Consider the following 24531-nt stretch of genomic DNA (forward strand, 5'->3'; position numbering starts at 1 on the left):
CTCACCTCCTGCAAGGGAAAGTGCAGACTTGTCGCTGATCCGCCTCCTGATGGGACCGCCCATGTTGGGCGTGGGGGGCTGCAGCACTGGTGATCGTACCGCAGAGACCAAAGCTGACATGGACACGGGTGCCACCTGGCTCACCGCAGAAGTCGCCAAGCTTGGAGGGGGCTGGCTCAGGAGCACTGATGATAAGCTGAGTTTTGTCAGACTTGGCCCAGTCTGGAAGAGGTCTGACTGCCCCCACAGTGACGAGGAGCCATTCGAAGACTGATGCAGGGGATTCAAGTTCCCTGTGTCGGCCTGCAACACCACAATAATCAGCACTTCACACAGTTCCACTTGCTCCAGATGGCTGTCATTACTCCTGAGTGATCATTGCATTGTGACTTCTGCACACACACACACACACACACACACACACACAGAGAATTCCTCAACCAAAGAAATCCAGTAACTTGGTTACTAACGTAAGTTTTTCATCCTTTCTGTAAACGAAATCATTGCTCTCGCATTTGACTCATGGCACTTTACTGAAATCAACAGTGTTGGAGTTAAGTCAATTTTCTTTTTGGGGAATATACAGAGCATTCCTATGCTAACTGGTCCTCAATAGTTATGTTCTGTCAGCTTATACAGTGGGATCGAAAAGTCCCTCCGCAGTTCTATTAGTTCTAGTAACCCTTGAACACAACCCTGTAGAAAATTAATTCCGGTTTGACAACCTCACACCCCCAGTCCATCATATGCTTAGCGGCCAGTGCTGCCACTTCAATTCTCTACCGAATACACTTGAATTCTCTGCCTAGTGGATTTTCGGCTATACAAGCACTGCGGAGAGACTTCTCGATCACACTGTATCATAGTAGTGTAAAGCGCCCATTCCAAGTAAGCTAAGTGGTGGAGGGTCGAGGAGAATGAATCTGTGCAGGGAAGCGTGAACGAATCTTTTTGTATGCTGGTGTATGACTACGCGCTGCTCACCAAGAGATTTTGTTAGGTAGAAGCTGGAGTCAGATTGGTCTGCATAAGAACTCTTTTACTTCCATTTATTATTTAGCAATACTCTAGACTGCAAAGCTTAATTTTCCAAAGTACTACACAGGGCATAAATTCCCCTATATGGCAAGAATAATGGCTACTAATATCGGACTAGCAAAGCAGGATTGTCTCGGACTCGCATTCAGGAGGGCTGGGTCCAAATCCCAGGCTCGGCCAATTTGAGTGTGGGTTTTTTCAGGGTTTTCCCCACTCGCAAAGCTGGATTGGAATTTAATTTCCATCTACCCAGAATGTTCTGTCCATTGTCTATTTATGTATTCGTATTTCCTTCAGTAGGCTATCCCTGCATCAAGCAGATTCCTCACCAGGTAAGTACCTCAATTGTCCATGTGTTGTATGTGGTCTAAAATAATTATCCCTCTCCTACAGGAACTGACTTTTAATACCCCGAAAGGAGGTAAAACAAGGATAAAAAAAATATGAGACTATGTTGTGTGAGTTTAAGTGGAAATTATGGTGGACAAAATCGGACTTCCAATACTGCATCATCATGCTAAACATGGATAAAGAAAAATAGTAAAAGAGAAATATCAGAGACTAGGGATGTGAGTCTAAGTGAAAATTATAGTGAACAAAATCGGACTTCTACAGGGTGTAACAGAACCTCAACGACAAACTTTGAGGAGTTATAGGTCACACAAACAGAATCATTTTTTGTTAAGGAACGTATGCTCAATGACACGTCCTTTAGGAACTATACATCCAAAAGTTAGATGTCCAGTAATTTTTTTACAGAACTGAAATTTAATTTTCCATGCATGTTCTGACAATTTACAACAGCTGTTAAAATTATATATCCTGTTACCATAGTCTAGTATATACAGTCACGAAGCTTGAGTTGTTGAGGGTACTAGGAACAATAGACTGTGCCGGTACTATAGTCCGGGTCAGCTTACTTCATACCCCAAGGGTGAAACCTAACCATTTTTCTCCCATTACTACATATGCTAGTGGATTGTAGTGATTTTCTAGTTTCGAGGTTGAATTTTCTTTTTCCAACTTCGTTTCGAATTTCGATACTGACAAATACTACAAATGGTAGTGATTTTGTAGCTGGTATGTTGGCAGCTGAGACAAATATAGATAATATTTGTAGATACTGGAGTTCCATGAAATTAAAATTGTACTAGATTTCTGAGTCGGTTGCTGGAAGCTAAAGAAATTTGAACATATTAATAATTAATTAATATCAGTATTAATGTTAATACATAATAGTTATTTTATGTGTTGCGTTGTTTTTATAATTCAAAACTATAGTCAAGTAAGTTTTCGGAGTTAGTACTAATAATTTCATGTGGTCAAACAAAATACATTTTTAGGTTAGGTCTCGTGAATCAATTGTTTAGTCAAACCAATGAATTTCGTATTGCCAGACAAAATACTTGACATGTTGATCCCTTTCTCGTATAGTTTGCCTACGAAAATATGTTACAAATTATTGAATTATTTAGAATAACCTTCCAACATAAAGTACGGTAAGTAAATAAGTCATTTAGTACGTAGGATCTTGTGATATCTGATAACAGTTGGCAACAATGACAAGACGGAATATTTGCTGGTTAGGAACTGTTCTTATGTGACCCTCACTATATTTCGCATTGTCTGTAATGAGGTGATAGTAGCGAACCTAGTGGTTAGCAACTATCTCTGGATGCATATTTCCTATGTATTGAGCTTCGTGACTCTATATACTAGACTGTGCTGTTACAGTAACAGTATCTGATTACATTTTTGACAACTTAGCAGCATTCATCATACAACTCTGTTAAGCATGCAGTGTTGTGTTGGATTGTTGGATAGTAAGATGGATTGAAGATGCACCAGACAGACCAATAACAAACTAATTACAGCAGTGTAACAGGGATGATAAGGACTTAAGGGAAGACTCCACTGAAAATCATGAACATTTTTCCAAATATTTTTTAACTATTTCACTTATTCAGAATTTATATTTTCATACCCCAAATGGATTCAGCTCAATTCTGATTACAATTAGTCGTATGTTTACACTTTTTAAATTAAGGCTGGAAGGGGGCGTGGAATTTAAAGAGCTGTCAAATTTGTTTTTCATCGAAGAATTTTTTTTTAAATTTCTGATTACAAATCTAGTAACTTTTTGTAGGCTCCCTGAAGTTACTAGATGAATGTAGCAGAGGAGAATATTAATTTACATAAATATTCATTTTATTTTCAAATCTATTTTTCTGTGTTCATTTTTGTTGATTCAACACCAACTTTATTATGCCAAATATTAATCAATATGGATGAAATTTTTACTGCAAGTATTTATGAGGTAGCTGCATGTTTCTATGCGTTTATTTTGTGAGAAATGCTGCTAGTTTATTTTATTAATATTTTTCTTAAGAAAATTTTTTTTTTATTTTTCTTAAGAAAAATATTAATAAAATAAACTAGCAGCACTATTTTTCTTAAGAAAAATATTAATAAAATAAACTAGCAGCATTAAGAAAAATATTAATAAAATAAACTAGCAGCATTTCTCACAAAATAAATGCATAGAAACATGCAGCTACCTCATAAATACTTGCAGTAAAAATTTCATCCAGATTGATTAATATTTGGAGTAATAAAGTTAGTGTTGAATCAACAAAAATGAACACAGAAAAATAGATTTGAAAATAAAATGAATATTTATGTAAATTAATATTCTCCTCCGCTACATTCATCTAGTAACTTCAGGGAGCCAACAAAAAGTTACTAGATTTGTAATCAGAAATTTTAAAAAAGAATTCTTCGATGAAAAACAATTTTGACAGCTCTTTAAATTCTACGCCCCCTTCCAGCCTTAATTTAAAAAGTGTAAACATACGAGTATTTGTAATCAGAATTGAGCTGAATCCATTTGGGGTATGAAAATATAAATTCTGAATAAGTGAAATAGCTAAAAAAATTTGGAAAAATTTTTCATGATTTTCAGTGGAGTCTTCCCTTAAGGTGCACATACGTGATGCAGAATGCGCTTCTAAAGAGGATGGATAACTCATGAAGGACGTGTCATTGAGCATATGTTCTTTAAGAAAAAATGACCCTCTCTGTGTGATCTATCATTCCTCAAAGTTTGTCGGTGAAGTCTTGTTACACCCTGTATATTGCATCATCATCATCATCATCATCATCATCATCACCACCACCGTCATCGTGGTATAATGTGAATTCATTACAATGTGGCGCATTACAGGCACTATCTAAGAAATGTAGCACGATCTACAGATTTTATACACTATTCACAGACAGCAATCCTCGGGCCAATTTGATCAATCAGAAATTTGCTGTTCTATTAAAAGAAACGTCTCTATTAAGATAGCAGATCTCAAGATTAAAATCTAGACATCCCGAATATGAAGCCAAAAGGTGTGGTTACCAGACTTCAATTGTATATAAAAACCTTGGCATTTATTAGGAAATAAAAAGTGTGGTAAATGCGGAAAAATTTGGAAAATCTTGCAGAAAGCACGGTTGCAGATTTTCAGACAGCTGACAGAGGAAATTCCTAGGCAAATGGGCACGAAATTTGGACTAAGCCAATATTTGGTGGTCACAATTCAGCAAACAATGAGTGTAGTAGAGTAGGTTGATGCTTTTACTATGCATCACTTTTTAACAGTGCGGTAATAATGAATTGGTGGTATTTTGTGCGCCTCATGTTTTGTTGCTTGGAGATGGAAATTCAATATTGATCTCATAAACAACAAAGAGAACATGCTGTGTGCAATCATTATGCAAAATAACGAAGTACACTGTTCCTTTAACTTTTCCCACAATGTTCCAAATTTATTTAATTTCTCGAAGCAGCAGCAGTAATAATAATAATAATAATAATAATAATAATAATAATAATAATAATAATAATAATAATAATAATAGTCTAATAATAATAATAATAATAATAATAATAATAATAATAATAATAATAAGAAGAAGAAGAAGAAGAAGAAGAAGAAGAAGAAGAAGAAGAAGAAGAAGAAGAAGGTTTCTAAACTAACGCACGAGAAGTTCGGGTGAGTTTGGAAATGAAAATCTTCGAATTTATTTATAAAGGATTCTTTGTGAAGGTTCAATTTAATACTTTTAACGTGTTATAATTCAGTGAGCCACGGTATTATTTTCGTAAAAGACGAGTATTTCCCTGGACCAAAAATACAATACAAATCACTTGAACTTTCTGCAAGCTAGTTTTCCTGATGAAGTAGTAATAATAATAATAATAATAATAATAATAATAATAATAATAATAATAATAATAATAATAATAATAATAATATAAGAATAATGATAATGATAGCCTAAAGCATATGATGATAATAATAAATAATATACAATAGAATTTATTCCTCTGTTTTCTTTGAGGAAGAGAGTAAAAATAACAACTCAGCGAAATTATGGTATGGTAAACTGGAGTATCCTGGGGAAGCTTGCATGTACATTGTTTTGTAACTCAGACATTTCGCTTCAGGATTAACATGATTTTTGCTTCTTTAATGCTGTTTCGGGCAGCATTTCAAAAACAGAGCACAGTGTGTGTAATTCAAAGTACGGTAAGTTTGACTATACTATAGGCTTAAACATTTTCATGATGCAATCGAAGGAATGATTTCGGCTGCAGAGTTTCATTTTATTTTGAAACAGACGAACCAGATCTATAACCTTTATTATTTTTTTTAAGTTGGTTATTTAACGACACTGTATCGAATACTAGGTTATTTAGCGTCATTGAGATTGGTGATAGCGAGATGGTTTATGGCGAGACGAGGCCGAGGATTCGCCATAGATTACCTTGCATTCACCTTACGCTAGGGGAAAACCTCGGAAAAAACTCAACCAGGTAATCAGCCCAAGTCGGGATCGAACCCGCGCCCCAGCGCAACTTCAGACCGGCAGGTAAGCGCCTTAACCAACTGAGCCACGCTAGTGGCTTATAACCTTTATGATATATAGGTAGGTTATAATGAGTAAAGCATAACTGACTATGGTGATAAATATCCTGACTTTAAATATTTGCAAACACACACAATAAACTGCGGAAATCGCAGAAAAAGCTACTAAATTATACACAAAAGATGGAGTGTGCCAGCGCGTATTGTTTGAAAAGGAGATGGAAAAACCAACAAATAATATATATTATAATAAAATTGACAAAAGAGCATGACGTCATGTTTTCGGATTCATTGATAGGTATGGTTATCATTACGACGCGTTCCAGACAAAGAATTATCAAGTCTGAAGACTTTTTACTTTCTCATTATACATATACGTGAAATTGTGCGATGCTGTGAAAAACAGATTTCGAAATTTTCTCGAAAATACCAGTTGTCAGCAGTAGTAGTTTTGAGCACGCCATCTATTTGTCTGACCGTTTGTGCACAATTATTCTTTCAAAAACTGGACGGATTTTGTTCATATTCAGTACTGGTATAAGTCAACTTATCTGGAAATGATACATATAAAATTTAATTATTATTAAAATAATATAACTTTATTTGAAATTATGGGTACCGAGTTATGGCGAAGCATTTCAATTTGTATCAATTTTCAATTTTCTCACAAAAAAAAAAGCGTCATTTGATCTATGGGAAACATTTCTGTAAAGTTTAATTTCATTATTCTAATTGAAGACCATCTTTGCAAAACTTGCTAACTGAAAAAACTAAATTTTACAGGAGAGACAAAACACTATAGTAAGCAAGTTTTGCTATATCTCTCACTTATAGCAGAAAGCAAGTTTTGAAAAAACAATCACACTTTGACACACTACAATGAAGACAGACAACCCAATTTTACTAAGACGCTTTGAACATCATGTAGAGGGGTTCCTTATGTTAACGAGTCCATCAAAATGTCAATTTTGCAAATTTTGCAGTTAGCAAGTTTTGCAAAAACGGTCCTCAATTATAGGTGACCTAAATATTAATTAGTTTAGACGGCCTGACTTTAAATGCAGTTTTCTGCAAAACATTTCTTACATTTTTCAAACTAGGAAATCAGATTTCAAAAAGACTAAGATAATGCAATGACATTTTTATCACGTATTTTAAACACTGTAGGCTATTCTATGAAAATGTGTTATTATTTTTATGTCACTCTAAAAATACAACCAGTATAATTTTTATGCATGACCTTAAGTAAAAAATAAAAGAAAATCTTCAACATTTAATTTTTTTATTCCAAATCACAAATGATAACAAAAAAACAAAACCACGATTCCATCACATAATTATCCAGCTACATGTAATGTCTTGAGACTAGGGAAAAAAAAAACGTTATTAATTCAGGTGTAATCTGTCTTATTGGCAAAATACGCGTTTCAACACTGTAACACTCCTTGAGGCCATTGCTTCACAGTGTGTGTGAATAATCGTCCATTCTGCAAAACTTGAGAGAGGAGGATGTGAACAAAAATGTCTCAAGGAGCATTACGGAGTTGCAATGCATTACATTTTGTACTCTCCAAGCTATTCGACGTATCTAAGAACTTATTTAACAAAACTTTTTCGCATTGACTTCATCTATTACCTCTGTGAATTAATGTGACAGGTTCCCTTCCACCTTGTGAGTATATACCATACAGTATATATATTTTTTTTTTCCACACTTTCTACACCGAACCTACTGGGTTTAATCTTCAAAGATCTGCTCTACTTTTAACAACTGGCATAATGTGAGAAAATATCCATATAATGTCTATGTATTAATTATTACCTAGGTACATAATCCACAACATGAATATTATTACTTCAGCTTTTTACGAATGACAGGTAGTAATACAGTATTAGTGGTAGTAGCAGCAGCAGAAGTGGTGGTGGTGGTGGTGGTGGTGATAGTCGTAGTTGTTATAACAACGTAAAAGTTAAAAGATTAAAATAAAATGTTTGTGGAATACCAACACAGAAAACATACACTAATTACTAAACATAACAACAAGAATTTTGCTTCGACATAAAACAATGTGTCCCTTAAGGTTTAGTGTGTGCTGAATCCGAAAATACATCCTTTTCTTCGTATCACATAAGATTTTTAAGGGGAGTTGGTCATTATCGCATGCAAAATAATGGTAAAAAATAGCCTATCTTCTAGCAGTGATAAATATAATAGTCTACTATTTATCAGTTGTCTTTCATTTTTGTTAGCTATGTGTGTATACATATTAAGCTTTAAAATGAAAAAGAATGGTGACTCTAGAGTAAATCTGTATCCTTAAATTATTTTTTTAATTAAGCACAATTTTTTTTTATAAATTCACTACATGTCTGTGATCAGGTACACTCTATTCACTTACTATAACACATATTAAATTGAAAATTTGACCACTTACTACTAATAGATACTAAAACACACCCTACTAAAATTATTCATATATCTGTAATATTATGGGCATAGGGCTTATAGTAATCATCACCGTCAATAAATTAAAAAAAAAATTGAAGATTTGTATAAGCCCTATGCCCATAATATTAAAGATATTTTAATAATTTTAGTAGGGTATGTTTTAGTATCTGTTAGCAGTAAGTGGCCAAAATTTTAGTTCAATGTGTGCTATGATAAGTGAATAGAGTGTACCTAATCACAGGTATGTAGTGAATTTATATAAAACATATGTTTAAATTCAAAAATTAATTTAAGGGTAAGATTTACACTAGATTAACCATTCTTTTTTCATTTTAAAGTTTAATATGTATACATATATCACTAAAAAAATGAAATAGCTGTGATAAATAGTATTACATTTATGACAGCTTGAAGATAGGCTATTTTTACCATTACTTTGCATGCGATAACGTCCAATTCCCCTTAAGATAGACTATGATTTCACTTTTCGATAAGGGGTTGGAGATTGTAAACCAAAACAAAAGCTAATGCATTTTATGAGTTTATGACTTATTTCCGGTTCCTTATGGTTGTTGACATGTTCTTTTGTACTTCTAATAAATAAACGATGGTCCCTTCTATTCAGGACATTTCATAACAGTTTATTTATTTATTTAAATTCAAATATACAGAATAAAGAAATATAATTACAAAAACAAACAAAGAGAAATACAAATAAAATAATACAAGCAATATAAAAAGAAGATACAGTAGTATTAACAAAATTTGAGACCGAATGAGCAGCGCTCGTGCTCGGTCGCAGTTCAGATATAATATTAAAATAAAAAATAATAATAATAATATAAATAAATAAGTAAAATAAAATAGGAACTAAAATATAATTACAGCGGCAATGGAATTATATAATATAATATTAACACTATAGAAGAATAATATCGCACGTGAGAAGTAGGACTAATATATATTTCAAAATTATAGAATACAAATATAATATAGGTTGATTAATTCATACACATAGGCTATAAATTTATTTAATCAAATTGAAGATATTAACACGTTTCTAATTTTCTTGTTATATGTTAGTGGGTTACATGTTAGAAGTTCTGGGTGTAATTTAGTTAAAGCATTGTACAACCGAGGGCCAAAATTTATGCTATGCTTTAGACCAGCAGATGTGAGACATTTAGGTTCTACTAATGTTGAATTAATATTTCGTCTTGTGTCATAATTGTGTGTCTGTAATACAAACTTATTACGATTTTTATGATAAAATTTTAACAGCGTATACTTATAAATTTGTTCAATATTAAATACATTAAATTCAGAATAAATTAATTTAGTTGGATAATCGAAACGTTTCTTCAAACAAATTTTAATTATTCGTTTTTGTAGTAAATTTAACGGACCTAGATTAATTTTTGTACTTCCACCCCAAACAATTATACCATATTGAATGATAGACTGAATAATGGCCAAATAAACATTTCGTAAAACTCTAATAGGTAAGTAGCAGCGAAGATTAACGAATTTATAAATTGTTTTACGAAGCCTCTTACAAAGATAAGTAATGTGATGAGGCCATTTTAAATTCTGATCAATAATGATACCCAGATATTTGACATACGTGGCTTCTTTCAAAGGTGGACATTTACAACTTTTGGGATCTAAACAATTTTCACTGTGTATTATTAGTCTATATTTATCGCTAAATTTTAAATTTTGAACACTGGCAGCTGTTAACGAAAAAGGAACTAAAGTTGATTTAGATATATTTAAAGAAAGGAAGTTGGAATTAAGCCATTTTTTAACAATGTTAGCACCTATATTAGCATTTCTATATGCTTCCTGCCAAGAAAAACCACTGAAAATAACTACTGTATCATCCGCATATGAATATATAGATCCATTAAATGTTTCTAAATTTATATTTAGCAGATCATTAACATATATTAGAAATAAAATAGGTCCCAAAATTGTTCCTTGCGGTACACCTATATCAATATATTTGTATTCGCTAAATTGATCTTCAATTTTGGTCATTTGCCTTCTGTTACTAAAATATGATTGGAATAATTTTAAAACTATACCTCTAACTCCAATAGTATGTAGTTTGTCCAAAAGTAAATTATGATTGATAGTGTCAAAAGCTTTCCGTAGATCCAAGAAAATACCCAAACATTTGTTTCCGATATCTAGTTCATTGATAATTTTTCCAGTAACATTAATAAGAGCATCATCAGTAGAAATATTATTGCGGAAACCAAACTGATTTTTAGAGAGGATTTTATGTTTTTCTAAATAATTTATTAATCTATTCTTTAAACATTTTTCAAGCAATTTGGAAAATGTTGGAAGTAAAGATATAGGTCTATAGTTATTTAAATTATTTTTATCTCCAGATTTGTATATTGGAATTACTATGGCACATTTCAAAACATCTGGGAATATACCTTGCACAAAACATAAGTTAAAAGTATGAACCATGGGTTTTAATATATATTTGATAATAATTTTGAAAGTATTATTCTTAATTCCATCTATACCAGGAGCAACATTATTTTTTAACTTCTTAACCAAAGTGAAGTATAAAGTTCAAAGTGAAGTATACGCAATGAACAAACAAGTGTGTGGTTTTCATTATTTAAAAGAAATGTTTACCATTTTGAGTGAAGGCAAATTAAAATATGGCATTTTCATCTGTCCACAAATTCATAAAGTTATGGCTGACTCATTGTTTGAGGAAAAACTTTCCATTACAGGAAAAATGGCATGACATGATTTTAAAGATGTTTGCTCAAATTTCCTTGGAAATTCTAGGGCAGCCATAGAACTTGTTGTGGAAACCATGCCAAGTGCATAGAGAAAATGGGGTGTAATATATCTCTCAAAATACACTTTTTACGTTCTCATTTGGATTTCCTTCCTCCTAACCTTGGAGCGGTAAGCGACGAGCATGGATAAAGATTTCATCAAGAAATATCTGAAATAGAAAGGCGAGATAAAGGAAGATCATCATCCAGCATACTTGCAGACTATTGTTGGTTCCCTATAAAAGACAGTTCCGGGTCTAGTTATAAACACAAGTCATCCAGAAAATTCTTTTAAATATAAGTTTAAATTCCGACATTTTTCTCATTATACATATGAAATATTTTTATTATTGTTATGTTTTAAACTACCTATGTAACATCATTTTTGTATCCAGGACACATTTTTCAAGTATTAAGGGGCATTTTGAATCCCTAGTGTGTTGTAATTTGATCAGTAGCAGTGAACAATTTAAAAAAAGGTAGTTTTTCATAAAAAAAATCAATTCATTTTCCCCGGAAAATAGTACGTGATGGGGCAATTTGGATTTTAAATTCAGATTTAGGGCACGCATATTAGTAATATTCACCTATTTTTATTTCGGAGCAAGACAAAGAGTAAAAACTTGTTGTTCAGTGTTATTTTATTTGTTCAACTGGGAATATAAAATATTGAGTTCAAATTAGCTCTTCTGGGAGATTCTCATATATGAATAGAATTTTCAAAGAAATATTTAATGCGAAATAAAATTAGCACTGTTTATGTATGTAGGATTCTCTGTGAACATGTTTTCTGTTAACAAGTTCTTAAACTTGACATCTGTATGTTCAGGAACGTTAAAATTAATAAATACAACGGATTTATTGGAAATATAACTCCTTCCCGCAGTGAAATAATAATGCAGTAAAATACCAGTATAACGCAATCCTAGGACCAATGAAAATACTTCGTAATTGTGAAATTTCTTTATGTCGAAATGTGCTATTCTATTTTTTTAAGCATGTTTGTTTATTTACCACAACTTACGCCATAAGTTCCGAATATTTTGCATGCAGATCTGGAAAATATCCTTAAATAAGATAAAAAGGCTGAACTTGCATTGCATTTAAAAAGAAAAAGTTTAAAGAAATGAATAGGAAAAGTACAAAATTCAGGTTTTTGAAGCACTTTGTAGGACAAGAAGTGCCATGTTGTTTGGGAAGCCATGTTATGAGATTAATGAGCTGTGACTGGATGCGCCATATTGCGAGATTAGTGACTGTAATTGGTAGAAGGAAACTAAATGGGGAGAACAAGGGAACAAATGTATGAAAAGAGTAACAGAAAATTCAGAAACATCTTCATCATAGTAGATATCGTTGTTGTTCCTGTAATAAATCCTATGTGACATATTTATCGATTTTCAGATTTTTGCTCTATTAAATAACTTAAATAGTGATACAGCAAATAATAAAATCTCCTATATGTAATTATATTTCTTTGTTTCGAAAATGTAAGAATTCACAGTCTTCTATGTACAGCTGCCATAGGATGAATAAATGTGTTTTCTCTTCCTACTGAAAATGTTTGTATTTTACACTCGGAGTTATTGCAGGAACAACGACGACATATTACTCGTACATTAGCTACATTTTTAAAGACCACGTGGCCACTATGGAATTGCAATATTATTATACACCTAGTATAAAATATGTCAATACTTACTAACGAATTGTGCCCTTTACTTAAATTGTTTTTGTTGAAAAACTAGATTTTTTCGGCATGGTAGCGAAATTTTTATTTCGTTATGTTTTCTTTTTTTTTTTTTTTTCGTAAAAACGAAATTTGTTAAAATGAAATATTTTAACATTAAATTATTATGGGGGGAAAAAGAAGGGGACAAAAATAATTTCTAAATAATATTTCGTTATACTGGTGTTCGTTATAATGACATCATACTGTGGTGGTGGTGGTAGTAGTAGTACTAATAATAATAATAAAGAAGCAGATTACTAATGCTGGTCAAATGTGTGTATGAAAGCATCAAATGCACATACCGTTGGTTCTGACTTTGGAGGTTCTGGAGATGCTTGCTGTTTGGACATGTGCAAGTGTTGCATCATGGCCTGCAAGCGATCTCTCTCCTTCTGCAGCTGGAGCTCGAGCTGAGACACCACTTGCATCTGCACCCTTGCCTGTGCAGTTGATCGGTCGTCCAGCGTGTGCTCTGTATTCAGGTGCCTGCAATTAGTGACGCCGGCACTTAGAGAAGCACCAATTCCAAGACTGCACAGAAATAAAGCATGCAACTAGCTAGTGCACAAACATATCGCCTTAAAAAGTAACTGTAGTGATGTGGAGATGTAGAGCAGTGATGAGTCCCAGATTATAGTGCTACATTCTTGAATTAAGCAAATTTCATATAAGTATATAAGATGCCACGCTTTCACGCTGAATGTGTTGTAATGGTGATTTTGGGTTTCGTTACTGTTTGTTCGGATTCAATTTTTCAATACATGTTCCATCCTCTTTTCCAGGTTTTGAGATATACTACCCTGAGAATGGAGCCTGTAGCAGTTCCGAAATGTTGAAGAGGTTAAATCTCGATACTCAGTTGAGGAACCCAAAATCTTGTATTACATATCTTGTTAGAGTATTTGAATTTAAAAATATCTTCTATAATAATTCAATGAAGCATCTTGTTGTTCGGAATCGGATTTCTTTTTAACTATTTTATATTATTTTATAATTTCAACAAATGTGGGTGTATACTCAATCAATTCCAAATGATCAAATTTCAAATATACTTCTAGATATCAGAATATAGTAGAAATCATAACGTTCTTTGCCATATTAATTTGCAATATTACTATATTAAAACCTCTTCTTGTTACCTATTTTCCAGTTTCTGTACAGTCCTGTGCCTTCAGCTGTTTAATGATTTTTTAACGAACTAATATACGAATGTTTTAAATAATTGAACTATGTGGAATTAATGTCGATAAAGTACTTGTTATTTCAGGCTTTCAACATTTATTACTAATCACTTTATTTATATTTGATGTCAATTGATATTAGAGGAGAAAAATTCGCTCCAGCGCCGGGGATCGAACTCGGGTCCTTGGTTCTACGTACCAAGCGCTCTAACCATTGAGCTACGCCGAAGCTCAATCCACAGCACCGGATCGAATCCCTCTCCTCCAGTGTTTTTTCCCTTTAAATAATTTTTACGTAGCTTTATTTTATGTTTGATAATCGCAGAATACATTTATTAAAAACGTCAGTTGTACATTTGCAAAATGATATAACAGAGAAACAGGAAAGTAATTTTAATAAACAAGCTGTAATAGCTTTACTAATTAATTTAGTGACATTTCACTTTACCTACCATATATTTATTTTTGGCAATTTCACTTTAAATCTATTTGAATTATGGGTACTTTCTGATTTTGTTCTTCTAACATACTTAACCTACGTCACCGCAAAGCGAACACTTCTGCATTATACAAATAGTTTTACTATCATAATAAACAAGAGTACATTACAACAGTTTAAGAAATGTTTAAATTCAGCGGTTTATTACATATAGGTATTAATTTATTTTCAGAGACTCCAGAAAAGCATCATTATAAAGTGTAGTTTTTTAGAAATGTACTACATTTATGAAAACTACTTTTACGTTATTCGTTTATATTGTCCGCCAGAAACACAGTATCGAAGTCATGAGCTCGACCGATGTCTACAACAAAACAGCGTACATTCGATATAGTTATAGCTACACAGCACAGAGGGAGTCACATATCGTGTAGGCTGTGCTGTCACCTACTGGAGCGTTTCTGAACTATAACGCTGATCTAAAATGGTGTGGGAAGAGAAAGATCGTCAATTTAGTACCTACTAACTAGCGGAAGATTACTTTTTTCTTAATATCGAATTCGGTTTATCTAGAGAAAAATATTCCCTTCCTTCTGCTTTGGTTATAACTGAATATATTGTAGAATTGTTACAATTGTAATTCCAATCCATTTCCTTTCAACGGATTTTAACGAAACGAAATTGCTTACATGTGTAACTACTTTTGACACAGCAGCTCGATATTGATTAGACCTTACAGGGTCTATGTCTCACAGCAACCACATATTTAATAAGCATGTTACCTGAGTGAGAGGGAGAAAGGAAGTCCATCTGTTTTTAAACCGCAATAAAATATTGCAGGATATTGCGGTTACAAAGCAATCTTCCATTACAAAGGTGGACGAGAAGTGAGAGGGATTTCGTACTAGCATAACTGTATGTAAGGAAAACTTGAAAATATTATTTGAAACCATTCCAGACTCATGTTTCAGTTTCCTCTTAGTTTTATTCACTGCGATTAATATTAGGCCTACATATTTCGGAGCGACGCCACATGGAAGAAGACTTAATATGTGTCACACATTTGTGATTCTTTTGTCAGTAGGAAATGCATAAAACATGCGGATGAGTCAACGATTAATATCGATTAAACGGAAGTACCTCCATTTTTCTGGTGTTTGCTAAAAGTGCGACCGAACCCGTCTCTAAGAATGCATTCTCTAATGTGTATTTCGAAGGAAAAAAAAAAAAAATTACATTATATGTATTTACGACAGTAATTCGCTACTAAAATCTAGACTTCTTTTCTCATGATTCGATGTAACTCTGACCTCGTAAATGCGTGCTATGTTCACTGAGTTTTTGCGTAGAATTTCCGGTGTTCTCCTGCTTCTTTGGTTTCATTTAAATGAAATTCTTACAAAATGAGTTCCGCAAGTTATTAGAAAAAGGGGGATGAATCTTAAAAGCCTATTTAAATGTGACACTAGCATTGGTTTCTACCTCGTTACGTTTGCATTTTGTAGCTTGAAGTCGCTCTGTCGGGATACGGAAGAAAATCACTACAGAATCTCGACGTTTTAATGGGTGTGATGCGTTGCGATTTGCCCAGGAATATTCAGCTTGCAATCATTCAAGAAATATTCAAGGACAAATAAAATAATGGTGGGAAGAAATAAGACATTTCTCCTACTAATGTTTTACTTATTTATATCTTCATCTGTTTTCAGCTCGAGTGTTCATCAGATAAATTAAGCTCTACTATGTGTTGGAGGATGTTTCATTTTCTTACGAGTGATGTTAATGAAGTGATGGCGTATTGGTGAATTCGTGTCAGAGAAAATGGGAGCACCACATGCCAATCTTTTCCAGAATCGCGCTATTTTTTTTTTTACCAAAACCCGGCATTCGGGGTGAAAAACTAACACACTATCAAATCGAGAAGCATTGCACTATTCTACAATATTGAAAAAAAAAAAAAAATATTCATTATTATTAAAACGAACACTGATTATTACTTCACTCTCTTAGACGAAAATTTATTAAAATGTATATTTTTTACTACTGTGATCAGTATGAGAAATTTATGAATACTGTCAATTTTATAATAGGCATACACGAATTTCATAACCAGGGAGCGAAACTTGTTGCCCGATGGGAGAGAGGCAAGTGGTTTCAGGTTAACTGTGTTCTAGAGTCCCAATATAATAGAAGGAGGCGTGGGTCGTGCCCCGTTGAACTACTGTGCCTTAGTTGTTCGCTTTACGAGTAACTTTTTAATTGGTTATTTTACGACGCTTTATCAACTGCGGACGAGTAACTTACATCATGGGCTAGGGACTATAGAATTCCGTATTAACTTCGAAAAAAATCGTGACAAAAATATTATATTTCGCGTTTTATCGCCAATTAGTTGTAGAATAATTGCAATAATTTCGTATAACTTAGAAAGAGACTTTTACGTGAAAAAAATAACCGTATATTAATCATTAGGCGTAAAAATAAAGATAAAAAAGGCTTCATACATCAATTTATTCAACAGATGCACAAGGAACCCAGACACATTTCAACACTGCAGGTCTAAATTTGAAGTAATTCAACATGAGAGCTCGTAATGCCTCAATCACGTCAACTTTAACATTGAAAGTGTTGAATGACTGTTCAAAACTATTTCTTTCAAAGTAAGAAATGCTACACTGCAATCAGTACTTTTTATATCCTTGACTTAACTCAATGTTTTAACCCTTTCTGTGAGTTCATTAACATTATTAACATTTATCTGTACAATATTTGCTGGGTTGAATAATTCATTTAAATTTACAAACAATGAATATGAATCATGCAACTCGTATTTTTCAATTTTCTGAATCACTTGTTTACTGACATGCTTAAATAATTCTTATATTTTAATCTCTAAGTCCAAACTGAAATGGTTAATTAATTTGCCTACCGATTCATCTACATTATTATAAATTACTATTGTCATTCTATCTATCCCTCTTCACCGCTGACCATGACTACTCATGCGCAAGTAAACAAACCCGTACCTACAGTAAAGTAACAGGAAACCTGTTTCATCGGGCAACAAGTTTCGCTACCTGTTCATAACAATTTAATGTCGGAAAATCGAAAACTTGAGAATAGGCACCGACTTCTTTGAAATTTGGGGCAGGACTATGAAGAAACGTCAGATAAACTTTAATTTCTGTTTCTCAAAACCCTCCTTATATGTTTTGGACAGACAGCCGTCCGTGGAAAGTGCTTAAACCAAATTGGTTTGAAATTACGACCCTTATGCACTACATTTTACCTTTAACTGAACTGTTCACGCTTGCAGCGTTGATGAATGCGAGCTATTAATGTTACTGTCACTATTGCAATCCAATTTATCTTTCCTTTCGCGTTCATTGCAACCTTATTTTGAAAAGATTTCATTATTAAGAATTTATCTATTTTCAGTAGCTACATCTCACGTACAAATCCGCGGCGACAATCACAAGAAAATATCATTATTGTCAGTGCATTTCGAACTGACGGATCAAGGTCACGTACAAACGTAGGAACCAAGCATGAATCACTGAAATGAAAACTGTGAACTGAAGCACTGATAATCCAGACTGTCCCAACTGATTTCAGTTGAGAAGAATGGTCCAGAAATGGGGTAAGCACACGTGGAAAATGCAGTCCATTGCTTGACCTTGATCCGCCAGTTCGAAATGCATTGACAATAAATCTTAATGTTGATAAAGGTTACTTTTATATTTCGTAACAAATTTAATTTTTTTTTGTGAAAAAAAAAAATGTTGAATATTAAAAATAATTTAACTGATAGACCCATTAGGGAAAAATATAGTGGAATATGCTGATAACTCAACTGCTAATTCCGTGCCATTATTTCCACTTGGTAATACCACAGTCTAGTATACAGGGTGTTTAAAAAATACGGGGCATAATTTCAGGTATGTATTTCCTACATGTAGACAATCAAAATAGTTCATTACAACATGTGTCCGGAAATGCTTCATTTACGAGTTATGGCCTTCACAACATTGAAATTCACCGGAACGTTTTTCTTTCCGCAGGTCGTTGTCATTACAGAAGATGTTCAAAATGTCCACCTCCTGCTTGAATACAGACCTCACATCGCTACCCTTCGTGTGCTGATAGAAGGAGTCATGTTCACAGCCTCCAGAATCTCCTCCAGTACTTCTGGAGTTGTAGATCTTGGTCGTCCCCTTCCCAAACCAGGAGAGTTAAATTTTCCATACTCGCACAGACGGTAATGGAGACGTACAAATGTCTTCCGATCTGGACATTGTCGCTGTGGGTACCTCTCCTGGTACAAACGACGAGCCAGCACAGCATTGCTGTCCGCCTTACCGTACATGAAGTGTATCTCTGCCAGCTCTTGATTTGAATACATGTCGCACAGTCTAACGCCTACACAACACTGAATATAACCTTCGCCTCGGAATGAACTGTCAGAGTGCCCTCTTAATGTCTTCTTTGACGGCAACGACCTGCGGAAAGAAAAACGTTCCGGTGAATTTCAATGTTGTGAAGGCCATAACTCGGAAATAAAGGATTTCCGGACACATGTTGTAATGAACTATTTTGATTGTCTACATGTGGGAAATACATACCTGAAATTATGCCCCGTATTTTTGAAACACTCTGTATACAGTCACGAAGCTTGAGTTGTTGAGGGTACTAGGAACAACAGACTGTGCCAGTACTATTTCGCATTGTCTGTGATGAGGAGATAGTAGCGATCCTAGTGGTTAGCAACTATCTATGGGTGCATATTCCCTGCGTATTGAGCTTCGTGACTGTAAATACTAAACTGTGGTAGTACTTATGACCGTTACTGTTCGATCGTAATAGTTGACAGATTTGAAGTGAACGGAAACACAATGTGGATCATAAACAAAGAAATGGAATCACCGTTGCATCATGTGTGGGGATTCAAGGATCTCAAATATAGGGGGAAAGAAAGAGAGGGACAATTGTGAGTTGCGCCACTAACATGCTCTTTGGGGCAGCTGATCCAATCTGTGGATTTGAAATAACCATTTTTGGCTTGTGTCCTTGTTGGTCTTTCAAACGAATATTATTTTTTAATATGAGGAATCTCTCTTCCAATTATTTGGAGGTGCGAGGGTCCTATATTAATATTACGGAGGAACGACGCCCCTGGCTTTATAAGTAGAGGGGGCAGAAAGTGCCCTGCCCTACCGAAGTCAGCGACTATGGGCTGGAGGAAGTTTCAAGGAAGTCTTATTATTTTGTATTATGTCTTTACCGAATGAAACAAATTTCAGATAGAAAATTTCAGGAATATCACACTTTTTTTTAACCAGTTCTGTATTTTATAGGTCCGATATTCACTATATCTTTAAATTAACAATTACTTGAAATTGATGTGGATTTTGTGGCACGAGAGAAAAATCGGATTCTAATAGCTCGCATTCGTCAACGTTGCAAATGTGAACAACTCAGCTAAAGTAAAATGTAGTGCATTAGGGTTGTAGATTCCAACCAATTTGGTTTAAGCAATTTCCACGGGTATTATATGAAAATCGGACGAATGTCTCTCCAAAACATGTAAGGAAGGTTTTGAGAAACAGAAATTAAAGTTTTCTCGGACGTTTCTTCATAGTCCTGCCCCCAAATTTCAAAGAAGTCGGTGCCTATTCTCAAGTTTTCAATTTCCCGACATTAAATTATGAACAGGCAGCGAAACTTATTGCCCGATGAAACAGGTTTGCTGTTATTTTACTGTAGGTACGGGTTTGTTTACTTGCGCGTGAGTAGTCATGGTCAGCGATGGAGAGGGATAGGTAGAGACCACAGATTTCCATATAATGATATGAAGCGTGGAATGACTGTAGTAATTTATAATAATATAGATGAATCGGCAGGAAAATTAATTAACCATTTCAGTTTGGACTGAAATATAAGAATTATTTAAGCATGTCAGTAAACTAGTGATTGAAAAATACGAGTTGCATTATTCCTATACATTGTTTGTAAATTTAAATGAATTATTCAACCCAGCAAATATTGTACAGATAAACGTTGATAATGTTAATACAGTCGTAGAAAGGGTTAAAACAATGAGTTACGTCAAGGAAATAAAAAGTATTGATTGCAGGGTAGCATTTCTTACTTTGAAAGAAATAGTTTTGAAACAATCAGCCAACACTTTCAATGCTAAAGTTCACATGATTGAGGCATTACGAGCTCTCATGTTGAATTACTCTGAATTTAGACCTGCTTTGTTGAAATGTGTCTGGATTCCTTGTGCATCTGTTGAATAAATTTATATATGAAGCCCTTTTTTATCTTTATTTTTACGCCTAATGCGTAATATACGGTTATTTTTTCACGTAAAATCCCTTTCCAATTTGTACGAACGCTTCTAAATAATCCCTCGAACTTGAAAAAGATGAAAATACATATTTAAAATGAAAAAAAAATATTGAAAGTACATAATTATAATTTGTTATTTATCCAACGCCTTAAACTCCATTCTTCACTGTTCATGGGCTCCTACATCATAACATAGGCCTACCTAGTACATGTATCGATTCTACAATCCATGCCATGATATCTGATTATATGAGGATTTATTTTCAACATACTTTCTTTTATAAAACAGAATTTTTCGTTATGGTCATGGATAAAATTACGTATGGTACTTGTGAGCGTGATATTTATTGCGCTCGTGTAATTTAAGCATGAGGCTGACGCCTCCTGCTTAAATATTTCCACTCGCAAATAAATATACACTTACCTCACAAGTACCATAAATAACTATTTCTGTACATTCTATCAGTGATCGCCAAAAGCTGTGTCGCGACACATGCCCCTGTCTCCACTTAAGCGTATCCATGACATCATACCCCCACCCTCTGTTTACAGCCTTCATTTCGATATAAGTAAAGACATTTATCAGCAGCGGACATAAACATGTAATGTTACAAGTGTGTAAGATAATATGCTTCGATGTATTTTCCAAAACAGGAAACAGATAATATGTAACAACTTAATTTTAAGGAGCATGGGAGGAAAAGTATTTCTTTTGTGCAGCCAGCAAAAATATGAGATACTTAATTTGTTGCAAAATTTTAAACGAAGTATAAAACAACAATGAACGTTATCATTATTCTTCTCATTATAAAGACTACCACGCCCTTATCTGTAAATCGCATATTTAATTAATAAACAAACAATAAAAATTATTGGCTTCTATGTCTTAATCGGGGTAAAATACTTCGACTTTTTTTTTCGACGTATGTAGTGTAATTTGAATATTTCATTAATAAACAAACAATAAAAATTATCGGTTTCTATGTCTTAATCGGGGTAAAATACTTCGACGCTTTTTTTCGACGTATGTAGTGTAATTTGAATATTTCATTAATAAACAAACAATAAAAAGTATCGGCTTCTATGTCTTAATCGGGGTAAAATACTTCGACTTTTTTTCGACGTATGTAGTGTAATTTGAATATTTAATTAATAAACAAACAATAAAAGGTATCGGCTTCTATGTCTTAATCGGGGTAAAATACTTCGACGTTTTTTCGACGTATGTAGTGTAATTTGAATATTTCATTAATAAACAAACAATAAAAAGTATCGGCTTCTATGTCTTAATCGGGGTAAAATTCTTCGACTTTTTTTTCGACGTATATAGCGTAATTTGAATTTTTCATTAATAAACAAACAATAAAAAGTATCGGCTTCTATGTCTTAATTGGGGTAAAATACTTGGCGTTTTTTCGACGTATGTAGTGTAATTTGAATATTTCATTAATAAACAAACAATAAAAAATATCGGCTTTTTCAAATATCTGCTGATGTAAAGTACACGTTCTTTTTATGCTAAATAAGAAAATGTATTTTATTTTATTAATAATACAAAAATAATGAATAGGACGATAAAAGTTAACACGGAAAAAGTGTGTGTAGCTAATAAGTAGAAGAATATTGTTTTTGTTTTTTGGTCACAGTCCGTCTCTGCATTACCTGAGAAGATACCCACTCCACCCTTCTCCCTGCGATAGTGGTGTGCGGGTTGCATTTCTATTACGTCAAAATTTGGCAACCACTGTTCTATGTGTGTCGTTCAGCTTCAGGTTAAAACAATTAACAGAGATTTTCATTATTCATTTCTGACAAATGAATAAATATACTTTATTATTAATCATAACAATATTTCAAAGAGAAGTGTCACAGCTTTAGCAACCACAGACATCACGCATATAAAAAACTGCTCTTCAAGTGGAAGGTTAGATTATTCTTGGTCTCAACGAATCAGTCTACTTTTTATTCAATATCTTGGAATCGGCTTAGTCCGGGTTGGGAGTGGAGAGTGGCAGGGTGCAAGGATTTAGTTCGCGAACTCAACTCATGAGGCACTGAAAGGTCTTGAATATTAATTAGGCAAAGAGTAATTAGCGTTTTAAAAACAACGGACAGTGCTAGCGTCTTTTCTCTGTGGCTAAATCCCAAAAAAGGGGGGAGTTTTGCTGAGTGAAGCAATTTTCCTTGTTCACGTTTCTTAGAACAGACAGAAAGATTACCGAAACTGGATGCCAACCGTGAACATTCAAATGGGAACGCCTGGTCAAATATTGGCAGGATACGGCATTAAGATGAGTTGTTGAGGGCGGGAGGGGGTTAGGGTGCGGTATAATCAATCTGCAGAGAGGAATGGGGCTGCAAGATGGTAAAAGAGCAAGAAATGGAGGAATTGAAATGGAAAACATCAAGAAAAGGGTAGATGATTCTTTCAAATGTTCTAAGAAGACGATGGCTGGAAAGAAATCACAAAAAATCAACTTTAATTATTCTGTAGGCCAAGTCAGCTACATCTTTGCATACTATGAGGTGAATGGCAGAAGCGAAACCTCCGATTTAACATGTTAATTAAGTCTTTACGCTGAAATACGTTCCAAGAACAGGGACGAAGCAGAAAGGAAAAATACATAGGCCTATAAATACGTGGCACTTGTTCCTGATATCGTGCGAAGCTGTACGTTTCTAACAATCAATAAATTATTATTTTCTAGTCTGGGCGCTGGAAAATTTTCTCAGATATTTATAAACAGAATGACGTTAATTCTACCGCGTTGAACTTAGAATTGAAGGGTTCAGAGCCATAGTGGGCCAAGCGCCATTTATTAAAAACGGAGAAAGCAAGGGTTAAAGTTAAGTGAATACCATAGTTTAATGAAGATTGACATATCATTTAGTTTTAATGTGTATAATTTATTACTTGCTATATGTTTTCGTTGAATTATGGTAATAACTTCATTTTATACCTTGTTTTCTACGGTTTTAGTAAATGGCGCTTGGCCCACTAAGGTTCTGAACCCTTCAATTATGTAACCTTTCACATATAGGCCTATGGAAAATGCGCTGTCATCGATGTTTTGTGTGAAAAAAAAAACGCTACAATTTCTATTATTGTTTTACCTTGCAGTCACAAGGTGTTGAAATATTCACGAAATAAGCCTGTATGTATTCAGCAACCCTAAACACTGAAAATGCTTCCAAAATACCGTCTGCCTGCCTATAATTATGTATGACTAATTATGGCCATTTCTCCTATGATATTGGACAGATTTTATTCATATTCTGTCAATTTAACTCAGAATAATGAACGTAAAATATGGTTACTTCACCGAATTAAAAATTAAGACATAATGGCTTTTCGCTCTAAAAACTCGTACGTGTCTGAGAAATCAATTATTCTAGATAGGTAATGCCACGAGAGTTTTCAATTTCAACCCTAGAACACAAACCTTTTTCAGCCACCTTCAAACACAAATGTTCGTAATTTTTACGACCACTTGATAAAGTATATTTTAGGATATAGAAGGGAATATAATAAATTATATTTATTTTGAACACGCTGTTTAATATTTACTAGAAGGTTCAAATCAAACATTACCATCATACAACGTAATTATT

General features: G+C 33.7%; 1 protein-coding gene across 8 annotated transcripts in view; it reads right to left on the reverse strand.

The window, feature by feature from the left end:
• FoxP (forkhead box P) overlaps positions 1-24531 on the reverse strand; it is a 965968-nt gene that overhangs the window by 73023 nt on the left and 868414 nt on the right. For 6 of the 8 annotated variants that reach the window (XM_069838171.1, XM_069838170.1, XM_069838167.1 and 3 more), the window contains exons 8-9: positions 13251-13479; positions 6-303 (exon numbers count right to left, since the gene is read on the reverse strand). In XM_069838171.1, coding sequence (XP_069694272.1) covers positions 6-303; positions 13251-13479 — 527 coding nt within the window. The remainder of the gene's footprint in view (positions 1-5; positions 304-13250; positions 13480-24531) is intronic. The other 2 variants (XM_069838166.1, XM_069838172.1) reach the window with 1 other exon arrangement.

Source organism: Periplaneta americana, chromosome 10 (genome assembly GCF_040183065.1).
Source record: "Periplaneta americana isolate PAMFEO1 chromosome 10, P.americana_PAMFEO1_priV1, whole genome shotgun sequence".
Lineage (NCBI taxonomy): Eukaryota > Metazoa > Arthropoda > Insecta > Blattodea > Blattidae > Periplaneta > Periplaneta americana.